Genomic DNA, 23,292 nt, shown 5'->3' on the forward strand with positions numbered 1-23,292 from the left:
AGGCATGCGGTGTTCCGTCATATGCGGTAGACGACCGCAAGTTTCCTACCGAATGCAGGATTGGAGACGGGTACATATGCTGCGTCAAACTATAAAGATGACTGCTTTTGTCTCCGATTTTAGAGGCATAGTTCGGTTGTAAACTATGTGCACTAACACTGTTGAAGGCGGTAATTTGCCAAACACAACCATACAATTTATTTCTTGTGGCCAAGGAATGTGCGGTCAGTTTAAAGAAGCCCATCGCCAATTTCTGCTGCTTGCTGTTATAGATGAAGCCAGCTGGCAGGCAAGTTGAAAAGTGGCAGTATAAGGCCTTCGTATTTCTGATGGCTGTATTGCACTCGATACAAAACTTACACGAGGAAAAATCTCAGGACTTGGTAATTAGTGATGCCAAAGACTGTTATCGATCGCAGGCTTAGTTAGAAGCTTCCTTTCGGATTTATATCTTTGTCATTTCCCACGTTCATTACTGGCTCCTCCACACGGGCGTATACAGTCGATCGCCCTCAAGCACTCTTGCAAAAATCATTTGCTGTTTACATATACCGACTCCCTGTGAGCTCACTCACGCATTTGACAACTCTCATACTCACCGTGTACACTGGGCGTGAAAGGCCCGTTTCAATCCTGACATTTTTTCAGCTTCGAGGTTATACTTGGCTGGATTTCAGCCACTGGCATCTTGTGAAATAGATGTGACCGCCAACTGCAGTCCTGCAAACGTCAAGAATAAACATTTTAGCCGGGTGCTTCGGTACTTAGACATGGAACGGGCTCTAAGGGCAATTTTTATCTGTCCTGTGGAGATATATTCCTTCGTTATAATCATAAAGAGGCTGCGTCCACATAAAATTAAGTTTTTTGTTTAAGTTTAAGAGGTAAAAATAAATGTACCGGCGTAGCTAATACCACCGTTTTTACCATTTGTGGATAGACATCTCTGAGGCTAGGATGCACCGCCATTCATTTTCAGTGATCACGGAGTCCCTTTTTGTCCCCACGTCGTGAGTTTGAGCCAGGTGAAAAGAAAAAACTTTTATTTTCTAAACCCAGTTTTTCTCAGCAGTGAATAAGTATTTTGTTAAGTCAACACAGCCCCACAGGGCCAGAGAAATAATTTTTACAGAGAACAAAAATTGTAGGGGGCTATCGACAGTGTCCCTTTAAAATAATCTGCAGAACTGTGACTACACCTTTGTTTCCATCAGCAGGAGGAGAACCCTAATGAAGGGGTGTGTGCACAAATAGAAAGTGGATGTTCAAGATTCTGTATACTTAATTTAATGGACACGGATACGTCAAACCTCCTTTATGGTCATAGTGGCACATGCAAGGGCTCGAAAACATTTGCCTACAAAAACGTTTTACGCCAAGCTAACAAGCCTGAGCGTACGTTTATAAGCCTTTGTTGAAGATCACTTTATGAAAATTTTAGGCAACAATGAATCAGCGTACAGCGCAACATAGATTACTTTTTCCTGGTGTCACTGAAAGGCTCAAAAGAATTTCCCATGTGGGGCTCCAAACTCGTGCATTCTTTCTGGATGACTCTCGCATTGATAAACGAGCTAATAAGGCGGGAAACAAGCGTTCTGACCCCTCGCATCCTAACCGGATGTCCACTGTACAGATTTAAATAGTAAGAAATACTGTTTTGTCGACAAAAAAAAAGCAGGAATTTGTGTAAAGTGACAGTATATGCGCTAAGTACGTTCAACCTTACACATAATTCGCTTTATCAGGCTGTCACTTTATTCCTGACAATATTGTGGTCTCCAGATCAGAGCGCTAATCACTCAATGGCATCACGACGCTCTCATTTTGTCGCATTTTGTTTCAACTTAAACGGTTAAGCATGTCAACGAATTGAAGCTCAGGGCTTCGGTTGATGCCTAACTCTGCAACGCACAACTAAAGCTATAGAATGAGTGCTGAGTAAAGGTAATATTTGACTAAATGCCGGGAAAAATAATTCTTGCTCGGTCAGCCCCAGGCTAATCTGCGCTTGAAAAATAAGCGTCTCCATTTTTAATGCGTAAGCATTAGAGCCTCCTTGCTGGAGAAATGTGTCCGTCCGTCCTCCTATAGCCTCGGAAGGCAGGTGGCAAAGTAAAGAGAAGGCAATCGCTCTGTCCATTTTGTTGCGAAAGCAACACTACGCTAGTCGCCGAGCCGTTTCGCGGAGCCGAGGAAAGGCCATACTGCGCATGCTCGAGGAGCAGTGACGTCACACGGCTCACAGCTGGCGCGCCGACGCCGTTGCTGCGCGGGCCTCAGAGGTGCTGCCGCCGCGCTCGCCAGTTGCGCATGCGCAGTAGCGGGGCATAGCTAGCGTGGAGAGCGGAGGGGCGGCATAGCTCGGGAGAGTGGAGAGACGGTTACATTGTGATTGTTGCACTGGGCGACTCCCCCCCCCCCCCCCCCTGGCGCGGTCTGAACCCATCAGCTACAGCGGCTGCTCCGTTTGGGGGGAAATTGTATTGATCGTCTATACTTTTTTATTATGCCCATAAAGTCCAAGATTTATCCCGCCATCAATCAAGTGTTTTATCAGCAATGTAAAAAAAACCATCTCTAAATAACGCACGAGCCAACGCGGTATTTAGGTCTCAGTTTGGTATGTTTTAGGATCTCAAAAAAGTGAGAGAAAACTGAGATGCAGCGGTCTAAGAGCTCAAGCAAACAGAACATGCACGTGCATAAAATGAATATGTATGAACACGGCGTAGCGCAGGTCGTGAGGCACGGAAACAAAGACGAATACAGTCGCAAGCAAAAAGTGGGGAGCAATAACAGTAGCGCAAGAGAGAGAAACAATGTCAAAAACGGTTTGGCGTACATTTTACTCTGGTTTGTTATACGAGGTCTGTTAGAAAAGTATCCGACCTTTTGCCGAAGAAAAAAAACTGGCATAACTGGAACGTTGGAAACCTAATCACCTTCAAAGTAGTCTTCTTGGGACTCCACATACTTCTCCCAGCGGTGCTGCCATTGTTGGAAGTATTCCGGAAAGGCCCCTTTCGGAATGAAGTTTAGCTCAGCTGTCGTTGCAGCCATAATGTCCTCTCTTGTCTGAAATCGCGCTCCTTTCAATGGCCTCTTGATTTTAGGAAACATCCAGAAGTCACAGGAGGCCATATCAGGAGAGTAAGGAGTCTGCTGAACTACAGCAGTCTGGTTTTTCGCGAAAAAAGTGTGAATTTAGTGCGAGGAATGTGCAGGAGCATTGGCGCGATGGGTGCGCCAATTTCCTGTTGACCTCAGCTCCGGGTTCTTGCGCCGCACAGCATCACGTAGGCAACGGAGGACGTCCCTGCAGTACTCTTTGATCATTGTTTGACCCTGTGGGGTGCGTACGCGTGGTGTACCAAACAGAGGGAGTCAAAGAAAGCAGCCAGCATCACTTTCACATTGCTGCGCACTTGGCGGGCCTTCTTTGGTCTTGGTGACGTGGAATGCTTCCATTGTGACGACTGGGATTTGGTTTCTGGTTCGTACCTGTACACCCAAGACTCGTCACCAGCGATTATGGTGTTGATGAAGTCGGGGTCACTGTTTGTGGAATCGAGCATATCCTGTGAGACTTCAACACGAAGCTGCTTTTGCTCCACCGTGAGCAGCTTCGGCACGAATTTCGCCGCATCTCTCTCCATCGCCAAATCTTCGCTGATAATGGAATGTGCAGAAAAATTGGTGATGTCCACCTCATCCGCAATTTCTCTGATAGTCACACGACGGTCCCGCATCACCACAGCGTTCACTTCGGCAATGACCTGGTCATTTCGGCATGTTGATGGCCGACCGGAGCGTGGCTCTCTCTGCACCGATGTGCGGCCGTCTTTAAACCAGTTGTACCACTGCTTAATCTGTGTGCTGCTCATAGCATTGTCAACGAAAGCCGTCTGAATATTCCGAATGGTTTCCACTTGGCTGTCGCCTAATTTCTGGCAAAATTTGATGCAGTAGCGCTGCTCCTGTCACTCCGCCATTTTCCTTGCAATAAAAAACCGGCGAGAGCACTGCGCACTGCCTCACTCAAACGCTGCGTGCCAGTGACTGACGCTATCGGCAGGCGGGGAAAAATTTGTGCATGCGCATGAAAGTTCAAGGTAGGCTGGTGCAAGCGTGCTTGTTTCAAACCCGTCAGGTGTCCGAAAAAAAAAAATAAAGTCGGATACTTTTCTAACAGACTTCGTATGTCTAAGAACTGTAGCACGTGAATAGTAGCTAGAGAAATCTTACATCTGATTCCGACGCTGCACTAAGACGGAAGCTAACCATTATTGGTTTTTCGGAACTTGTAGCCTTCTGCTTAGCTGAAGCAGCAAAGGATGGCTCATTTGTCTCCTCTCCTGGGATTCCTCCATGGAAAGTGAATCCCACTGATATTTCATCCTTCTTGATCCACCTAAACTGAAAACATTTATGAAGCACAGGAAAGGATTAATACAAATCACTATTTGAATTGATGCTGTATCGAGTGCTGGAGTACCCGTAGGCTTAAAACTCACGTGCAAAGTTTGAAGAGATAGAATGGTGCTTAAACCAACAGCTTCGGACAGATTCTCACGAAAAACTGTCAAGAATCTGGTCTTGTTGCCAGCATCCAGGGCGCACTGTTTTACAGCTGAAAAAAAAAATGCTGGAAATTAAGTCAGCTACAGTGGATGGATGTTTAAACGATACATCAAAAATACCCCTTTCAAGAAATAGGCCTTGTTGTGGGATGACCTGAAGCAGTCTATTATGCGTGTCTGGGATTTTGTTGGGCAATTTCTATGCGATATTTCGTGTTAAATGAATGCACAAAGGTTATAAGCTCGAAGATTGCATTTGCACAAGGCATGCAACCAAACTACTCCTCTCCTAAAAATGTTCGAGAATTTTAAATCTGGGAAACCACTAGCTCTCATAATTCAGCGCTTTTCAAGTAAGTTTTTCTTTTTATAAACGGTAATGCGAGACAGCCTCAGATAGCACGGGCTCCGATCACCACTGAGCCGTGACTTGACTGTAAAGTCGTTATCTCTAGAGTATATTGTTGTGAAGGTGTAGGTTGCGCAACCACGGGACGAACCACGAAGAAACGACACAGAGACACACACAAGTTCCTCTCTGTTCCTGAAGTTCCCGAGGTTCCTCTCTAGAGTATAGCTTATGACAGTGGGACTATGCACGCTACTCCCGTCCTACTTTTACGCCTGTATGCTGCAGGCGTTGTGCGGAGCCTAACGCAAGCCAAGACCTATATCAATAAATTGTAACACATTGGGGCATAAAACTGAAGCAGGGGCTCCTACAGCCAGCCCCTTACTGCAGTAGGTACATTTTCTTCTTAATGTCTGAACTTATTAGCTGCAGCTAATTGTTTTGCGTGGCAAACTGTGAAGACGCGGAGAAAGACTCAGCTAGAAACTTGCACATCGTCGAGGGAAACCACAAGTGACGCAGATTTTTCTAACTATATAGCCTTTACTGAAGTTTTTCATGCCGCAGATAAGGAGCGTAAAACCTTGAATGTCCTGTTTCGAATATCTTGCGCACGGCAGCGTCTGCCAGTTGGCCGTTGACGTTTTTCATGCCGCAGATAAAGAGCGTAAAATCTTAAATGTCCTGTTTCGAATATCCCGCGCATGGTAGCGCCTCCTAGTTGGCCGTTGACGTCGCGTGGTCGGGGACAGCGCAGTCACAGTTGTCATCAGCTGTGGCGGTTGAAGGAGATGAGTACTAAGCACGATAATATGGCGCCGACGATGACGTTGCTGCTAGCAGACCGGCCTAGTCTCTGACTACCTCACTACGTCCTTGCCCCGTCACTATTTTAGGTTGTGGCACAGCGCTCGAGAATGTTCACGATCTCCTGGTTCCTCAGGACGTGTGTGTGTGCTGTCTCTCCCTCCCGTCTTCTGCGCAAAGTTTTCCTGAATATTTAAATGGGGTACTCGTTTGACGATAGAAAAGACGCTAATAGAAAAAAAAATGCAAAACTGCCGTCGGATGATCTGCGAATGTTTTGATTGTTATAGCGAAATAATGCATTATATGAAAAAATTGCGTTCATCAACGGTTCACCGCCAAAAATGCTTTTGTCCAGGATTGTTGGGCATTGGAAATCCGCAGAACTTCTGCGCCACATGATGCGCTTTCCATGGGATAACGCTTCGTTGTCCGACAGATCGAAATGAAGCTACCGACGATCCTTTATTTCGTTTCACAGCATATTCAGGCTAGCTGCATGCATTTTTCAGCGCTCTTAAATGAGAAGCTACAATTCGAGCTGAAATTTGGCTTTTCTGTTTGAATGTAGTGGAATAGAGAAACTCGTGACCTGGGGTAGCTGCAACCCCAATTTCAATCAGACTGATTACGTTAAACGTCCAAAAATCATCCCTTACTTACAAACTGGGGCAGAATCCCGATTTCAGCATACATCGTTTCAAAGGCCATTGTGGATAACCGTCAAATTTAAAAATTCCTCTTTGTAATTATGTACTTCAATAAGAAAAACAGAAAGCCCGGTCCTTTAAACTACCTGCATAAGAACCTCTGGAAAGAACACCAGCACATTACGAAAATGATTAAGGCAATTCAAGCTTACGTTTGAAATTGATGTAGTACGAGCTCGTTGGTTGCTCCGGTATGCAAGCGTGCCTCCCAAATACGTGTTGTTCTGGCGCATGCGAATTAAATTCCAAATAATTTTTGACAATTACATCTTGGATCGCAAATTCGCGAACGGCCGGTTTCTGCAAAAACAAAGTGTGCCCTTTGCGTTAGTTAATTGCGTGTTTTACCAAGAGAAGCGTATCTAATTTCTTCAGTGAAGCGTCCACACCTGCTTGCATTTTTCCTTATAGGTCGATTCTTGAAGTAAGGAAAATATATACTTATTGGTGTACGGGTCTTTTGTTTTCTTATGCTGTAAAGAGAAAAACCAATGTGCTATAAGCAGTGTGCAACAGTAGAAAAGTTTTTATCGTCATTCATGACTCTCGCACACACTACTAAATTCGGTTCAATTTTCTTTTACCGGATATTTCTGGGGGTTTCTTGGATAAAAAGGAAGCCTGATTAGGCCAAGGAAACTACTACTACTAGGCAGAGCGCACAGTAATTGTGACAAAAACTAAGCACAGTCCTTTACTTTTTTGGCACACTTGCCATAAAGGCATAACTAGGGTTCGCTGTACACTAAAGGAAATAATGTAAGGTCTTTTCATGCTGTAACCGGAGAAGGCAATTGCTCTTATTGTTGTCAGTCAGCCATTAAGAGAACTCATGATTGTACACAAGCATAAACTCATGAAAGGCATATTAAAGAAAGAAACAATGAACATAAATGCATCGCGACTATACTCAGATGTTACAATAACGCGAATAAGAGGAAATAAAAGAACATCATAGCCATTCGAAACAAACACATAAAAGTATATTAGGAAATGGTGGATACGCAAACAAAACATACATAATTATTCACAATTGAACAAAATAGCTCCGGAGTTCTTTTCTTTCTAAAGCAGTGTTTTTAAACGTACTTAAAGTAAGGGGAAGTTTTGGACTAATTTTTAGTTGTTGGAAAAGATATGGTACTCTCTACACATCCTGATTTCTTGTGTGCACCCACATCTGGCCTAATTCTAAAGATGCCAAAGATGATAAGAAATTTGTGAGAAGGGTGGAAGAAAACTCACGGCTTAAAAAAAACGAATTTCATATAGATTTGCTATGCGAATAACGCTATGTGCTCAGAAGGCGGCTGTAGTTGGACATATTTCAATAATGGCAACGTGATGGACTATTCTTTTTTATAGCATGCGCAATTCATTCGTGTTAGTTTTCGTGGTTGTAGCCCACATAAAACTGCGATAATTTAGATGTGAACGCAACACTGCCTACAAATCTGAACTGAACATTTTAAAGGCATAGGGCTAGACATCGTGACATTCCTAGTGTTGTATGCTCTTCGACACTATCAGTGACCTGCCCTACAAAATTTAACTCGTAATTGCGGTAAAGGCCTTTATTCTTGGCCCGATATATTATCGCTTTGGTTTTTGTTGCATGTAATTTGATTCGGTTTAAGTAAAACCAGACTGATAACTATCTAAGCGGCGTTGTACTTCGAAGTGTGATGTCGCCACCGTTTATAATAAACTGAACCATGTGGTATATGTTAATCATATTGTTCATGAACACATTAAACAACAAGGGCCCTATTGCGCTTCCTTGCGGTACACTAAAGCGGGTTGGTTGAAATCCAGAGTTCTGATGCTGAGATAACTTTCAGGTTATGGTAATGGCTTCCCGCGGATACCACGTGAATACAACTTGTTGGTTATAATATTGTGATCCAAACAGCCAAACGCCTCTCTGAAGTAGGAAAAAACTGCAACAATAATTTTTTTTCTGTAAGTTCTGCAGAAAGTCTTCTTCAAGACCTAACAGTGCAGTCTGTGATGACCTGCCAATCATAAAGCCAATTGCGGTTTAGCTAAAACGTTTTTATCAAAACTTATTAATCGTAAATAAATTATGGGATACTGTATATCATGCTGCAAGAGTTACATTGGCCAATCTAGCAGGTGCTTGAATGCAGATTGAGGGAGCATCGCAATAACCTTGGCCACATCGCGAAGCCTGGTCACCTTGCAGTCCATTGCGCAAGACACAAATGCACCCCTTGCTTTCAAAAAACCACAGTCGCTGCTAGAGCGCGAGACAAAAAGGAAATAGAGATAATAGAGGCCTTCGTGCCTTTACAGCCTGGCGAAGATAAGTGCGTAAGTGCCCCTTCCGTCAAGCTAATGGCGGAGGAAGTGAAACTAATAACGAAGCCACGATAGCGCACATTTGTGGCACAGCTCAGTATTATAAGTTTTGTACGAGTCCACTGAACTGGGCATGCGCATGAATGATATTGTGACGAAGACGAAGCTGGCAGTGGAGCGGGATGATGTGCCATTATAAAGAGGTGAAGAAGAAGAAGAAGAAGAAGAAGAAGCGGGATGGAGCGCCCGCGCTAGGCCAGCGGCCATTAAATCATCTCATAGCCATGGTTCACCACGTCTCATTCTTCGGCTGGCCGCCGCGTAACATTTGGTGTGAGGTGCTGGGGTCCCTTCATCGCAATCCTGGTAACAGAGCTTCGGCGTCCTGGGCCTGCCGTGGACGTCGGCCGTGAGTACCTGGTCAGCGCCGCACGGCCGTGCCCCAGCCCGCCCGACCTGAACCGACCTCGACGCTCACCCCAGCCCCGTTCCCCGCCCGGACCACACTACACGACGACCCAAGACCCGACGGACCCAAGACCCGACGGACCCAAGACCCCACCGACCCAAGACCCCACTGACCCAAACGTGAAGACACCGTCCCCCTGCCTCTGCCGTTCGGTGCGTCCAGAGACCTCGGCCGTCAGCTCCTGGCACCCTACGGCCCGGATGCTTCGTGGACCGGGACTCATTCTCTCATCTTTCTCATCGTGGCGGCCAGCACTGCACCATCTTCTACACATTGTTCGATCCTTCACTCAAGACCATCGCCATTTCGCCGTCTGTTCGTCACCGATCGGGACGATCGCTCGGAGGCCCCGGGTAGTGTGACGAAGACGAAGCTGGCAGTGGCGAGGGACGGAGCGCCCGCGCTAGGCCAGCGGCCATTAAATCATCTCATAGCCATGGTTCACCACGTCTCATTCTTCGGCTGGCCGCCGCGTAACAATATTTTTATACCCCCTATTTTTGTCTGAATAAACGAGTTGTCAGTTAGCGCTCTGGTAATTTTCATTATTATATGAGCTGCGTATGAAAGCCTGCTGGGTTTGTTTATCCGTCGCAGAAACTTGCTTTAGGTGATGCCTGTCTGCAGAAAATATTTGGAATAGGTATCCGCTTTTCTGTAAAGGGTACGCTATGGACGTCGGAGGAAGGAAGCTCAGTCGGATAGTGCAGGGGCTCAGCCGTAGTGATGACCTAGAAAATCTGTGGAGACAGGGCAGCCGAAGGCGGCACAGGACAGGCGTAATGTGCAGTCATTTTCAAAAATATACAGCCCAAACAGTTTCCTTCCAAGCCGTGTAGCGGAGCTTTTTAGCACACCTGACTGTTATAAGCTTGGGAGGGTTTAAGTTCTTCCCACCTTCGTTAGGTTAGGGTCCCTGAGTATGTAAGAGCACCCGTACTGCAGGGCTCAGAAGCAGACTCCTTGGGCTGTATACTTTTGACAAAGACTGTACAACCTATATCCTAAGAAAAGAGCCCAAGAGGCTGGCTCCTAAGCAATGCAGTGTGGATCTGACAGCATCCGTGGAAGTGTAACTTTCGGGGGGGGGGATGAGGACTAGAATACTTTTCACCTTCGAGAGATTTGAAACGCTCACGATTCATAACCAGCCACACAAGATGACCCGGAAGGATATCACTTGAGCTCTTTACTTTCGACAAAGTCTGTATATCACTGGGCGACGCTTTTGTAAGTCATTAGGCCTAACTTTTGTGGGAATGAGGATGGCAATGGCAATGTAAGCTAGAACAATAAAAAAAAATTTTCTCAGCAGTTGCATTTGGTAGGCTGTGGCACAAAAGGTTTTAACATAAGTTTCGCATTAAAGAATACTTACTGAAGAAAAAGACACCTCTCTTTTTGTTATCGTACATTGGTCTTGGTTCTTCATCAAATCTGTCCATGTTTCTGCCTCAGCGCCCATGATGGTAGCCTAAATAGACGTGATGCAGAGCTAAAGCGCATGAACAAAATAATAGATCCAACGAGCACAACAGAAGCCACATGAAGAACGAACAAAAATCAAGCGTTTGTCATTTAAATGACGCAGCGTGCTGCTAATTCTCATGACACAATTTTCATTTATGAGATAGATCATTCGCAATCAAGATAGCAGTCACATCACACCTGTAAATTATGTGGCCTGGTTTACCGCACTAAGCATCCTATTTGCCGGTTTGCGATTCCTCGTTTGGTACGAATATACTCACAAGAACCGCATATTAATACAAATATTCGATTCGTATTCCATTCTATTTTCAATAAAACTAATCGTATTTGATTCGGAAGCGAAGCTGCACTATTCGCATTCAATTAAGTTCAATTAACCCCTGCTATTTAATTTCAACTTGCAAGTGTGGCTGATCGGACTAGTTAGTAATTAATGACAGCTATTTAATGAGAGGGACGAAGAAAAGACGGGACATCACTGGGCTGTGAACAGCGGTGTCTCGTCTTCGTCCCTCTCATAAAGTTGCGCTGTTTTGAATTTTTAGGTGCCAAGCAACACACAACCGAGATCCCTGCCCCTTATTCCATATTCCCAACAAACTGCTTCGGGCCTTCTGCGCATTCAATGAAGCTTAACGAAACCTAAAGAGCAATCCCAGGCGAAGACCCTCCTTTCGTTTAATGCTGCTGCCACACAGCACTGATCTATTATTGAACTGTGAGTAGCCCGATCCTCGAAAGGCATTTGAAATCATGTGAAGTCTATCCATCGATGCTACCATCTTGGACGTCAGTGCATGCAATCAAAAGCATCTATGTAGACCTTATTTTACTCTGTTTCATACAGCCCGATATTTCGCACAAAAACTACAATCAGCGTTTTAATTGACTGGGCTTACCTTTCCTCTGTATTGTAGGTTCGAGCTGACGCCAAAAAGTTCTTCGGAAGGCTTAATTGTGCCATTCCCGTATTTCCAGAAGTAAGTCGTATAGTTTTTCGTTAACAGACACTCAGAAGTCACCATGTCTGATAGGTAAGTGAGGCCTGCAGAAGGAGATATTGTTTTAGGTGTTGAATTTGGGTGCATCGATCTGTTTACATCGCCATGAAAAATCCAGTAAAACGCAATGAACCACTGAAGATGTTTCAGTAGCGTTTACACTATGTACTCCTTTTTTAGCTGCCCAGACCCCACGCTCAACGCAAGGCTTCTTCTCGAAATAAAATATTTTTTCATAATGTGCTCTTGTAACATAACAACTACCGAAAACTGGCGAAGACCAGTATTTCTTCAACGTGCTCTGTCGCGTGCTAACCCTGGAATGCAGAATAAACAATATTGTTCCGTTTCTGAAACGTTGTAGATGTGACCAAGTAAATACATATTTTAAAAAAGCTAAAAAGTTTAAGTTTGCTCCAGGGACACTTGCATCCAAAGGACATTCTACAGTTCCTTATATGATGTGCAGAGGTGGTGCACCTTAAGGAATTGAGCGCACTCTGCAGTTAGGATGGCGTGGGTCAAAGCGCACGCAGTATACAGTGAAGGTAAGAGTGTGAAGCGTTAGTTTAGACCAGGGGTCTTCAAACTGCATTCCACGGACCCATTCCGACCAGCTCGTGACAACCCCCCTCCCCTCCCCCCCCCCCCCCCCCCCCCCCCTGCATTACGCGGCCACGAGACTTGTTCTCACGCAAGCATCGCAACGGAGCACTCATAAATGGCCTTTTCCGAATCGTGCACTGCTGTGTAAAACAAGATGTGTGCGTGATTTTAGTTGACTTGTTCGCCCTATTCGAGTCTGCAGCTGCAATTCGAGCGCCGTCTGAGGCTGTCGAGGCTGTCTGACGAGGATGCAGAATGTGGGTCGAGGCAAGGGATCCCAACGCATTTCTGTGAAGGCATCAAATATAGTTCGCGAATACGCTGTCGGCCTGAAGAACTGGCAACATAACGACAAGATGCAAGAGCTCCTGTTCGCCAGCGCTCATCATAGCGCCTTAATTGAAAACGCCGTAATCTAAGAAAGCGAGAATATCTTGTACGTAGTTCGTACTCGTCATATTTTAATATCGGCAAAAGTGGGGAGCGAACGAGAATGTACGAGTGCTTTAGTACGATGCCATTAAAATCCTCATCGGGAACAAAATGTGTCGGCGGTCGTAAAACTCGCACATTGGCTGGAGGTAAGTGACGTCACCATGCCGAAAGTGACGTCATTTTAATTAAAAGCATCAACAACTTTTAATACTGTCGCACTGTGAACACCTACAGCAACTAGGTGTACTTGTGATTTTTTTTTACAACTCTACTGTGAGTTACCTTTAACCTGCAAGACGTGAGATTCGGCGCTGTCGTACTTTCATTTTAGCTGCCTAACTTCACCATCCGTGCGGCGGCATCACATTACAACGTAAGTAACGTTGTTTTTTTTTTTTTTTTCTAGCAGCTGTAGCTATAAAATAGAGCTGGCAATGTCTGCGCGAGCCTATATTAACAATATGAAATCTCACCTCTGTCAGCACGTATCGGCTTGAATGGTTTTGTAGGACTGGCGTAGCTCTTACAAAAATGGATATCTGGTTATATATAACGGGTTTATTTTGAACATGTATAGGGAGCCTAATAATTGTAGTGGATCCCTATAGGAACTCTATGCTTATCGAGACAGTCCATTACAGAGCCGATTTATTCTCAAACGAGACCAATATAAAATTTCGCTCTTTTCCCTGCTACAACAAAATTCTGTAAAATTGGCTCCATAAGACTTCATAATGAGGAAAATTCTTTAGAGCTTGTTTAGTGCTTTCCCTATATGAACTCACTCCGTTCACACACAAAACAGATTTTATGAAATTCGCTCGGTAAAATTTCAGAATGCGCCAAATATTAGAACTTGTTTAATGACTTCACTATGTAAACAAGCTCTTTTAGCAGTTATAATGGATTCTGTAGAATTGGTTCGATTAGACATCATAAATAGTAAAATTTTATAGAGCTTTTTTCGTGCCTTCACTATAAAAACTCGTTTGATACAGGTGCGATATGCGTGTTATAGACTGTGTTTGTGTCAGTTACGAGAGTTCATAATCAGTCCATTGCATAATAATTTAATAAAGCTTCCCTCTAGTCAATAAATAGACACGCTGTGTACAGGTAACATGCAGATGCTATGAGAAGCGTAATATATCAGTCGTAACACTTTGTCTTGAGTGCATTGCGAAGGTGTGTTCGCATTAAGACATCGACGGTGACAAAATGGCGAGAGCGACCGTCCAGTTGTCTAATATCGACCCAGCTCATCTTGTTTTACTGCGGCTTGCTACAATGTGCCATCAACGACGTTAACTTTACAAACGACCTGATGTTGCTATGTGACAGGCTTCGAGCCCGATTAAGCAGAAGAAATAAAAAACTAATCTGCCGATCACCGCACTGAACAGTCTTCATCAAAACGGCCTCCGGTGCTAAAACATTTCTGAGCAAAATCCTGGCTTTAGATCGAATTCTCAATAAAGAGAATAAGTTACCGGCACTCAGAAAACTGCAGTAATTGTCAAGGCTGCCTCTCTGCTAGCGAAAACGTCTTAGGGCGGGTCATAGACTCTGTTTACGCTTGTTTACGGGCGATGTCCACCCGCTTTAATTTGTTCGACCTTAGCGACGATTTCGGTCGCCTTAGCAGTCACCAAGTACCGCCGCATCCAGTTGCCGTTCCCAATCAGTCGTGCGTACCGCTGGTCCGGTGTTAAACCCGCGTAGCGCTCCGGACCATAGAGACACTTCCCACCTCTCGAATCATGAAGGTGCGTTAATGGACGAGAGTGCTCGGAATCGCGAGGCCTAAATTCGCGTGAGTGCAATAAAAGCCGAAGCATTTCTCACCTGATTTCAAGTCGAATAGTACAGAGATATATTCGTACGCTTCTTCCACGTCCAATACCTTCAAGTCTTGCGCTGTCGGTCTCATATCGATTCTTGCTAGTTCCAACTCACGATCGTACCAAACCTGAACATTTTTCAGACTAATCCATAATCATATAGCGTTCACAAGTAGACGTGTATTTTAAGGAACGGACTCACTGGGCAATCAATAAGAGAATGAACACACTGGAAAGTTTTTTTTTAATGGTGCATTCACTGCGAGAGTTTAGGCAATGCTTTCGATTCGTATTTCATGACATTGCAACTTCCCGAGTAATCGCCGCGTTTGAACAGTTCGTAAACACACAACGATACAGAATGCACCTCTCTATTAATAACATATTTCTTTCTTCCTGCATGATAGCTACACAAAATTTTAAGACCTACAGCAATGAGCATAACAGATACACAAAGGGACTTCCTTCCGAAGATAACACTTCAAACTTTCCAGCCTCATCTATCCTCTCGTTACTTAATATCAGCATCCGCAGAGAGCCTGCATGATATAGTTAGGTGTTCCGGAACGTTTCTCATTACGCGCGACAGAGCGTAATGATTGGTTTATTGGTTTATTGGGGTTTAACGTCCCAAAGCAACTAAGGCTATGAGGGACGCCGTAGTGAAGGGCTCCGGAAATTTCGACCACCTGGGGTTCTTTAACGTGCACTGACATCGCACAGTACACGGGCCTCTAGAATTTCGCCTCCATCGAAATTCGGCCGCCGCGGCCGGGACCGAACCCGCGTCTTTCGGGTCAGCAGCCGAGCGCCGTAACCACTGAGCCACCGCGGCGGGGCAGAGAGCGTAATGAGAACTGGTAATTAGTTGCCTGGTAGTTGCCTGGTGTGCATACAGAGACGTCACCGATAATATTTTTTTATCGTAATATGCCGTTCTAGAATAGTTTTCGATACACTTATACTCGCTAATCGCCATGGGATTAATTTTCATGCACCGCAGCGTTGGCCTAGTGGTCTGAGCATCCGCCTCACATGCGGAAGGTGTGGGGTTCGATCCCCAGTGCCGCCGGGTACCCACCGCTGATACAATGGGTACAAGCTTTACCCTAGTCTGGTACTCGGCTTCTTTAGGGTGGAATGCTTGGGAAATGGGTCTTTGACCCCACCTTGAGTAGACGAAAAACCCTTGTGCGCTATTAGGCAAAAGCTTCCTTTGCACCATAAAAATCAGTTATCAACATCATTAGTTTTCATGCGCCCTAATTATTGACTGAATACTTTACCATATTTCCAATTTCACGTTTTCTTGTTTTTTTGTCTGTGTTCTTTTTATGAAGGAAAACTTACATGTTGTTTTTGCCCCCACTCCGCAATAGTGTTCTGCTTTTAAGGCATGTACAAGTTAGCGCAGTTAACATAAATGTCCGCAACACTATATTATTAGTTTACTGTTTGGCTGTATTGAAAGAAACTCCGGGACACATCTTTCCCAGACTTTTTACAGAAAGATAACTAAACGTCACATTGATGCACTGAGAATTTGCAGTTTCACCTTACCGACGAAAATGGAAGTAGTGTTAGTGATATGTGGTGTTTGGCCTTAATTGATCTTTAAACAGCACATGGGTTATCAGGGAAGCAGTAATGGAGGACATCGGTTGAACTGCGACAACCAGGGTTTCTATCGATGACATCACGGGTGGTATCGTATTTCGCTTCCATGGAAATGCATCCGCCGCGACGTTAAGATCAGCAGCCGAATGCCAAAGCCACTGAGCCACCGCCATTGTTATAATAGAAGTATAAGCACTGTATCAATCTACGCGAAAACCAACCTCCTTGTAGGAACTTGATCGAAATCCCCCTTTGAGAAAGCCGCTCTCATCAAGTTGAAATTGCGTTTCTTCAACGCTGTAACTAAAGGAATCGGGTATGTTTGGAAGTCGTCCTCTCCTTGGCAAATACTGGCAGTGCAGTCCTTTCGGAATCTGAAAAAAATTTATAGGGGCTTAACGTAGCTAATCCGAGTAGACCTGCGAAAGCAGGTGTTCATTCTTCAATTGGAGGGGGCACTTAAACTCCGCCTTATTAAGCGTTTGGTTTAGCTGGCCGGCCAGACTCCGTCATGAGCTGTGAAACCCAGCGCCTGTGCGAGGGTGGTGCCCTCTGGGTATGTAAGGCGACAGGCAGCAGCGGCGCGGCGCCATACGTTGGAGCATAGCTGAAGCGGTTGCTAGGCAATGGCGACTCAGCGTCGTTCGGTAGCCGCACCGCCACGAGCATACGCGACGAGCCGAGCTGGGCTCCAGTAGTGTTACTTTCGCAACAAAAATAACAGCCGGAGAAACCTTAAATATGTGGTTAGTCATTGCGACAGATTAAACGAGAATGTAATGGAGAAATCACATCAGCTCCCGCAAAAGCCCCGTGCCAAAATCCCGCGCCAACTCCTGTTCGGCATTTGCTGCAATTCTTGACTACGCAAAATAGGAAGCGTAAAAACTGCTGACGGCCAGCTTTTTAACTGCGCTTGTTTTAAGTTGTGCACACCGGTTTGACAACGTTCACAGAGAAATACAATCATTTGTAAGCTTCTCTCTGGCTGCCTTCAAGCAACCTATTCAGGATAGCATTCATTCAAGTAATTCAAGAGGTGCATTCACGTTTTTATAAGCCTTACATCACAGCAAAAACATTCTTTACAAACAACAAGCACCACTTCTACCGATTACAGTGAAATACATACAAGAACAAAAGAGCCCTTATTGTACTGAAGATTCATTATTAAGCTTCTTTGTGGTCTCGACAAGTCTTAAAAACTGACATTGGTAAATACAAACTTTTTTAGGCAATTTTTCACTCACTATATTGCCTATACATCCCGAAGCAATATCTTGAGCTCCCTGAAGGCAACTTTTGTTGCCTGAAATAACGTAGGAAGCAGCAGGAGCACTTACCTCAAACATTTCAGGCGTGAATTCAGGGTCATTTTGAAACCATGGAACATACTTCATTATGTATACTTCCTTCCGTGTGTCATGCACGTCTGGTCCGCGCATTTCTATGAAAAGTGGAATCCGCTCTTCGCCACTTGGATAAGAAAATGGTAGCGCTAAAAAATCACGGATCAAAAAGGGGCTCTATGAGAGTCTGCACTAGAGTTAAGGCCTGTGGCCTTTCAGCCATATAAAAAAAAACCTTAAAAGCGCTCTAACTATAAGGCTGTCTTCCATGCTAGCACAAGTAAAGGTTCATTTTAGGTTCGTTTTAGTTCATTTTGTAAGTCATGAATAAGCACCGAAATGCATCAATCTATTGCACACTTACAACCATCGGCTGGCTAGGCAAAAGGGGAAGCGTGCGAAAAGGCTACGCTGTTCGAATTTGAGCTAAACTTCAAATGCAGCAGGCCTCAATGATTGTACAGCCGGCATATTCCACCCAACAATGCCGTGAAAAGTGTGTTAGAAATTAAGCTGCTGCACTTGACATTTAGGGGCACATGTCATTTATTTGTCTCTGCAAACTGCGTTGAAGGATTGGTTCCCGAAGTTTCTTTCCCGCTGCTATAAAGCCAAACATTGTTGAGACGTGTCGGCAATTTGAATCCCAATGCGGATTGGAAAGCATGCACCTCGGAAGCTGCAGTTGTTCCGTCTTTATGTTCATTTTCATCGCCCTCCAATTATGTAACATTTAAGACGCTAATTACATTTGAATTATTTCAACCGGATTTTTAAATCGAGTTGTCAAGAGCAAAAAAATGCGGCACCCTTCCTTTTTCCTCCCTTGCCCTCCTCTCCATTTGACCTTATCTGGAGTTTCCTCAATAGTTTGCCTAGGAGGCGCTACGGGCTGCAGCGTATTTGCTGCGTAGCAGACGTTTTCAAGAACTGAGGCGCGCTTGCTTTCTCCTCTTCTCCTGTCCTCCTCCTCCTCTTCCCATCCTTCTCCCCACCTTTCCTCACTCGGTTTGTTCACGGCGCTGAAATGCATTTTACAGCAGACACTGGAAGAACGCCAGCCGGAGCTTATTCGTTTACTTTTATTTATTTATTTATTTATTTATTTATTTATTTATTTATTTATTTATTTATTTATTTATTTATTCACTGCTAGTTGAGGCGACAATTACGTAACTGAATCTCTTTAGAGAAGGCAGAATTCCTGTTGAGGGAAACTATCGTTCAAATTTAGTAGTTTTTTGCACCTAGGGCTAACCGAAGGATTGTTAAATCCTTCGGTTAGCCCTAGGTGCAAAAAATATTGCAGAAAATAACGGCAATTGCTAAACTGCCTCTCTGTGGTCGACGCGGCTCAAGCCTATGCAACGGCCGGTGGACTGGCCTGCCCGGCCGAGAAGTGCGAACTGTTAATCGTAAAAAATATATATAACACAGAGTGATAGTAAAAAGATATCAGAAATGGCTGTCGCCGCCTAAACTCTGCCGCCTTGGAGGCCTTGTAAATTCTGCCTCGTAAATGCTGCTTCTAGGTGCGTAGACTCAGCATGAAGTCGGGAGCAATACGGCGGGAGGCAATGATTGCAGACGACGCATTGCAGGACGTCAAAGAGGCTGTGCTCCGTACAGTTCTTTTGATCAATATTGCGCACACGGTAGCTCATTTGACGTATGCATGGGTGCGCAGGCTCGAGAAGAGATCGCAAAGCTCGGTACATTAATTACACAAGCGGAATTCAAAGATGCCAGAGGGGCTTTAAATGAACGCGGCTGCTTCGCTCGTCGCGCTATTCATGATATAGCGTTGCGGCAGCATCAAAGCACTCCGTCAATTTCCCTAATACTCTGTAGGTATTCACAATGCAGAAGCTGACGCCCCGATAATATATCTCAAGAAAGTTTTCGGACCACTTTCATCGACGTTACGTTTCCTTTAAAGACTCAGCATTTTCGTTTTGAACAGTTCAAATGCAAAAACACGCGCTTGCAGGCAGAGAGCAAAGCAAGGCTTCTTTCCTTTCCCGCGTTTGCTCTCCTTTTCTCACATATCTAAAGCCACAAGTGTGGCCTAGCCTGATGATATAACAAATAACGAATACTTACTGCGTCCCCAGTAGAAATCTGAACGGAGAGAGTAGTTTAAGTATTCGTCGTCTACGCAGCCTCTGAAAACGTCAGAGTGGATGTTTCGAGTCTCTACGCCTATGCGGTCGTCTTCGAAGGTGTAATTGTAAAGAGGACCGTATTTAAAGGCACGGTTCGATGTGACCATAGTTTGTGGGCCGCGCTTTCCCCCCTTTGTGACTGGGTACGACAAAACCTGAAATGCCGGCTCAAAATCACCCATTTCAACAGTTTTGCACGTGTCTTCAATCTTCGAACTCCAGCCGCTTTTTTCTGCAAAATGAAAAAAAGCGCAATGTTTGAAGACAAGGATAAGTCTGGTCGAGCTAGTTTCTGAAGTAGATGGTCGCTTGTTTTCGTACGCCACCTAGCGATACCGGAGTGGTTTATGCAAGAGCAAGTCAAACATTAAGCTCGAGCTAGAAGTGTAGTGAAAATGGTCCTACGATGCAATCTGAGATTTTAAAAAAAGAAACACAGTAAGAATCACGCACCAGGTCTCTGCAGTCGGTACGAAGTCACTGTGCCTCTGTCATAATCGTAAATGTCGACGAACTCTATGCCAAGGACAGAAGCGGAGATCTTGGCTCTCTTTCCCTGGAAGTCGAAGTACTCTTCAACCCAAGCCGAGTGGCTGGCATGAAAACTGTTCAATTCATACTTTGCTATGTAACTGTGGCCGATTTCAGGTGGCTTAGGTAGGTCCTCCTCTTCTTCACCTGGGTGAAAAATATGCACAAATTACTTTTCATGGCATACTGTACTCACTAATTTTATATGCTTTCTTTTCATTTGTGAGTACATTTCTGTAATCATAACGAAGCAACAATCAGGATAGTATTCTTGTTGGTAGTTTTTACGTGGCTAGTTGCTGGGATTCCGTAGTCGCATCTGCCTGGCCGTCCGCAGTCGTATTTTATGTTGCTCAATTTGTTCTTAATCGATGGAAATTGTGTTCTAATCTATGGCTGAGGAAAGAAGCAACGGTTTCTTGTGTACTGTGAGCCACCGCTTAGATTAACGCCTTTATTCTAGGCCAGCCTGGCCTTAAGCGCGCGATCCTACGAACAAATGCGAGCGGCGGCGATGAAGAGTATAGACAGGTGAAAGAAGTAGAAGTTCGCGCAACGCGCTCTGAGGACATCATCATCATCATCAGACAAATTCCCCCGTCAGGAAAGCAGCCACCTTGGCCGTAGTTCAGATGGTAGATGGGCAACGGGCGTATGGCTTCATGCGTGACACCTGAACGACCTCTTCTGAGCGTGGGCGACGAAGGGCACTGGTGCGGAAAGGGGCAACACGGTAGTTGACGGGAGAGGTTTTGTTGTGATAACGTGCAAGGTCCAGTGAAGCGATGAAGAAGCTTCTCGAAGAAGTCAGGGGGGCGGACAGGTGTCCAAAGGAGAACTTCATCACCGTATTGAAAGGTGACAGTACGGTGGTGCTAGTCGAAACGGCGTTTTCGTTCTTGTTGGGCGACTTCAGTGTTAACACGCGCAAGGTGACGACAGTGGGCCGTACGAAAAGCAAACTGCTCGCCCAGTGACGTGGACGGGACTGGAGCGGAGAAGAAGGTAGTCTGGAATACAAAGGCAGGTTGGCGGTCGTAAGCCAGTAATAAAAAGCAGTAGCTAGTGGTACGCTGAAATGCGGAATTATACACAAAGGTTACGAAGGGCAAAATGTTGCTCCAGTTCCTGTGGTCAGGACTGATGTACATGGATATCATATCGGACAACGTACGGTGAAAATGCTCGATAAGGCCATTGGTTTGAGGATGATAGCTGGAGGATGTCTTGTGGATGGTGTCGGCTGCGCGAAGTACCTCCTCAAGTGCTTGCAAAAGAAACGTCTTCCTATGGTCGCTACCAGGGTACGGGAGCAGCATGGCTCAAGAATATGGTGCGGAGGAAGAAGCAGGCGACTTCAGAAACGGCACTGGATCGTAGAGCGGCTGTTTCAGCGTACCTTGTCAGATGGTCAATGGTGATGACAACCCAGCGGTGGCCGGCTAGCATGGTTGGTAGAGAGCCGAACAAGTCGATGGCGACAGAGTCAAAAGGCACAGATGGGCAAGGAAGAGGTTGCAGGGGGCCAGCAGGAGGAGATGTTAACCGCTTACGACACTGTCAAGAAGGACGAGATGAGGTATACTTGGCCACGCTTGTATAAAATCCGGCCAGAAGTAGCGGCTCTTGTTACGGGCGTACGTTTTGGGGTGACCTAAATGACCGGAAGTGGTGTCATCGCGGTAATGCTCAAAAACTCGGTGACAAAATGGCCGAGGAACAAAGGGAACACCCCGATGACCAGTAGGGTGGTAAGCGTAGCGGTATGCCATGCTGGAATCGCAACTGGCAGATCTGACGTCGCAAGCGCCTGTTGGGTGCCGCTGATTGACCGCGGAGACAAGCGATAACTGTGCGGCAGTAGGAACCTGCCAGCTGCAGGGACGGCAACTCAGTGTGGATATCCATCGGAGCCACAGCGATTGGTGCAAAATCCAGATGATCAGCTGAAGGTGTACGTGAAGGGCAGAGTGTTGAGGAGGTCGCAGATGGAAGTGCGGGAGCAGAATGAAGTCAAAGGGCAGCGAGATAGGGCGTCAGCATCGAGGTGTTTTCTGCCGGATTTGTAGGTGATGGTACACGTGTACAGCCGGCCAAATCTCCAGCTGGCGTGCGCGACGGCCGCTTTTTCTGTGCTCCTACGCTTTGGGATGACGCAAACTTGCAGAAAGCTCAATATTAAGCACGGGCTTAGTGAGCCTGTGTTTAAATTTGATATTTTCGCATGTTTGCTCCATCACAAGCTACAGGAGCACGGAAAACGCGGCCGTCACGCACGCCAGCTAAAGATTTGGCCGGCTGTACTCTTGAACGTGGAGAACCCAGCGACCCAGGCAACCGGACAAGCTTTTTAACGTTGGCAACCAACACAGTGCGTGGTGATCTATAACTATGGTGAAATGGCGATCATGCAAGTAGGGGCGAAATTTTTGAACAGACCAAATAACAGAGAGATATTCTCTTCTGTTATAGAGTAGTTACGATCGGCTGCAGTAAAGAAACGGCTGGCGTACACCACAACTTGCTCTTCAGTCGTAGCGGAGCGTTACAAGAAAACCGCGCCGGTGCCTTGTCCACTGGGGTCAGTGCGAAGAATGGTGGGCGCTTCCTCATCAAAGTGGCGGAGCACGGGAAGCAAAGTCAGTGCCTGCTTCAGGGCATGGACACTACTTCACACTCAGCGAACCAGACATAAAGTGCCTCGGAAGTCAAGAGTTTGTGTAATGGGGCGCAATGGAGGAAAAGTTTCGTACAAAATGGCGGAAGTACTACGCCAAACCAAGGAAGCAGCGGAGTTCTTTCTGCCATGGGGCCGAGGAAAATTTGCTGCAACTGCAAATTTATCGGGGTCGGCCTGGATTCCTGCGTGGCTAACGACAGTGCCTAGAACTTTGATGGTCTTGCTCGCAAAGTGACTGTTCTTGGTATTGAGCTGAAGACCGGCTTGTTCAATGGACAGAAGAACTTTGTTGAGAAGGTGTAAGTGCTGAGCGAAGTCCGACAAAAATACGAT

At 45.5% G+C, this 23,292-nt stretch overlaps 1 protein-coding gene across 1 annotated transcript in view; it reads right to left on the reverse strand.

Annotated features, from left to right (window-relative positions):
- Positions 1 to 627: 627 nt before the first annotated feature.
- Positions 628 to 23,292, reverse strand: part of LOC149339143 (uncharacterized) — a 31,243-nt gene continuing 8,578 nt past the window's right edge. The window contains exons 4-15 of the mRNA XM_089550404.1: positions 20,202 to 20,426; positions 19,687 to 19,980; positions 17,578 to 17,732; positions 16,456 to 16,608; positions 14,622 to 14,745; positions 11,634 to 11,779; positions 10,622 to 10,717; positions 6,842 to 6,925; positions 6,605 to 6,752; positions 4,518 to 4,633; positions 4,249 to 4,419; positions 628 to 720 (exon numbers count right to left, since the gene is read on the reverse strand). Coding sequence (XP_089406530.1) covers positions 628 to 720; positions 4,249 to 4,419; positions 4,518 to 4,633; positions 6,605 to 6,752; positions 6,842 to 6,925; positions 10,622 to 10,717; positions 11,634 to 11,779; positions 14,622 to 14,745; positions 16,456 to 16,608; positions 17,578 to 17,732; positions 19,687 to 19,980; positions 20,202 to 20,426 — 1,805 coding nt within the window. The remainder of the gene's footprint in view (positions 721 to 4,248; positions 4,420 to 4,517; positions 4,634 to 6,604; positions 6,753 to 6,841; positions 6,926 to 10,621; positions 10,718 to 11,633; positions 11,780 to 14,621; positions 14,746 to 16,455; positions 16,609 to 17,577; positions 17,733 to 19,686; positions 19,981 to 20,201; positions 20,427 to 23,292) is intronic.

Source organism: Amblyomma mixtum, chromosome 6 (assembly GCF_055824585.1).
Source record: "Amblyomma mixtum isolate Tamu chromosome 6, ASM5582458v1, whole genome shotgun sequence".
Classification (NCBI taxonomy): Eukaryota; Metazoa; Arthropoda; class Arachnida; order Ixodida; family Ixodidae; genus Amblyomma; species Amblyomma mixtum.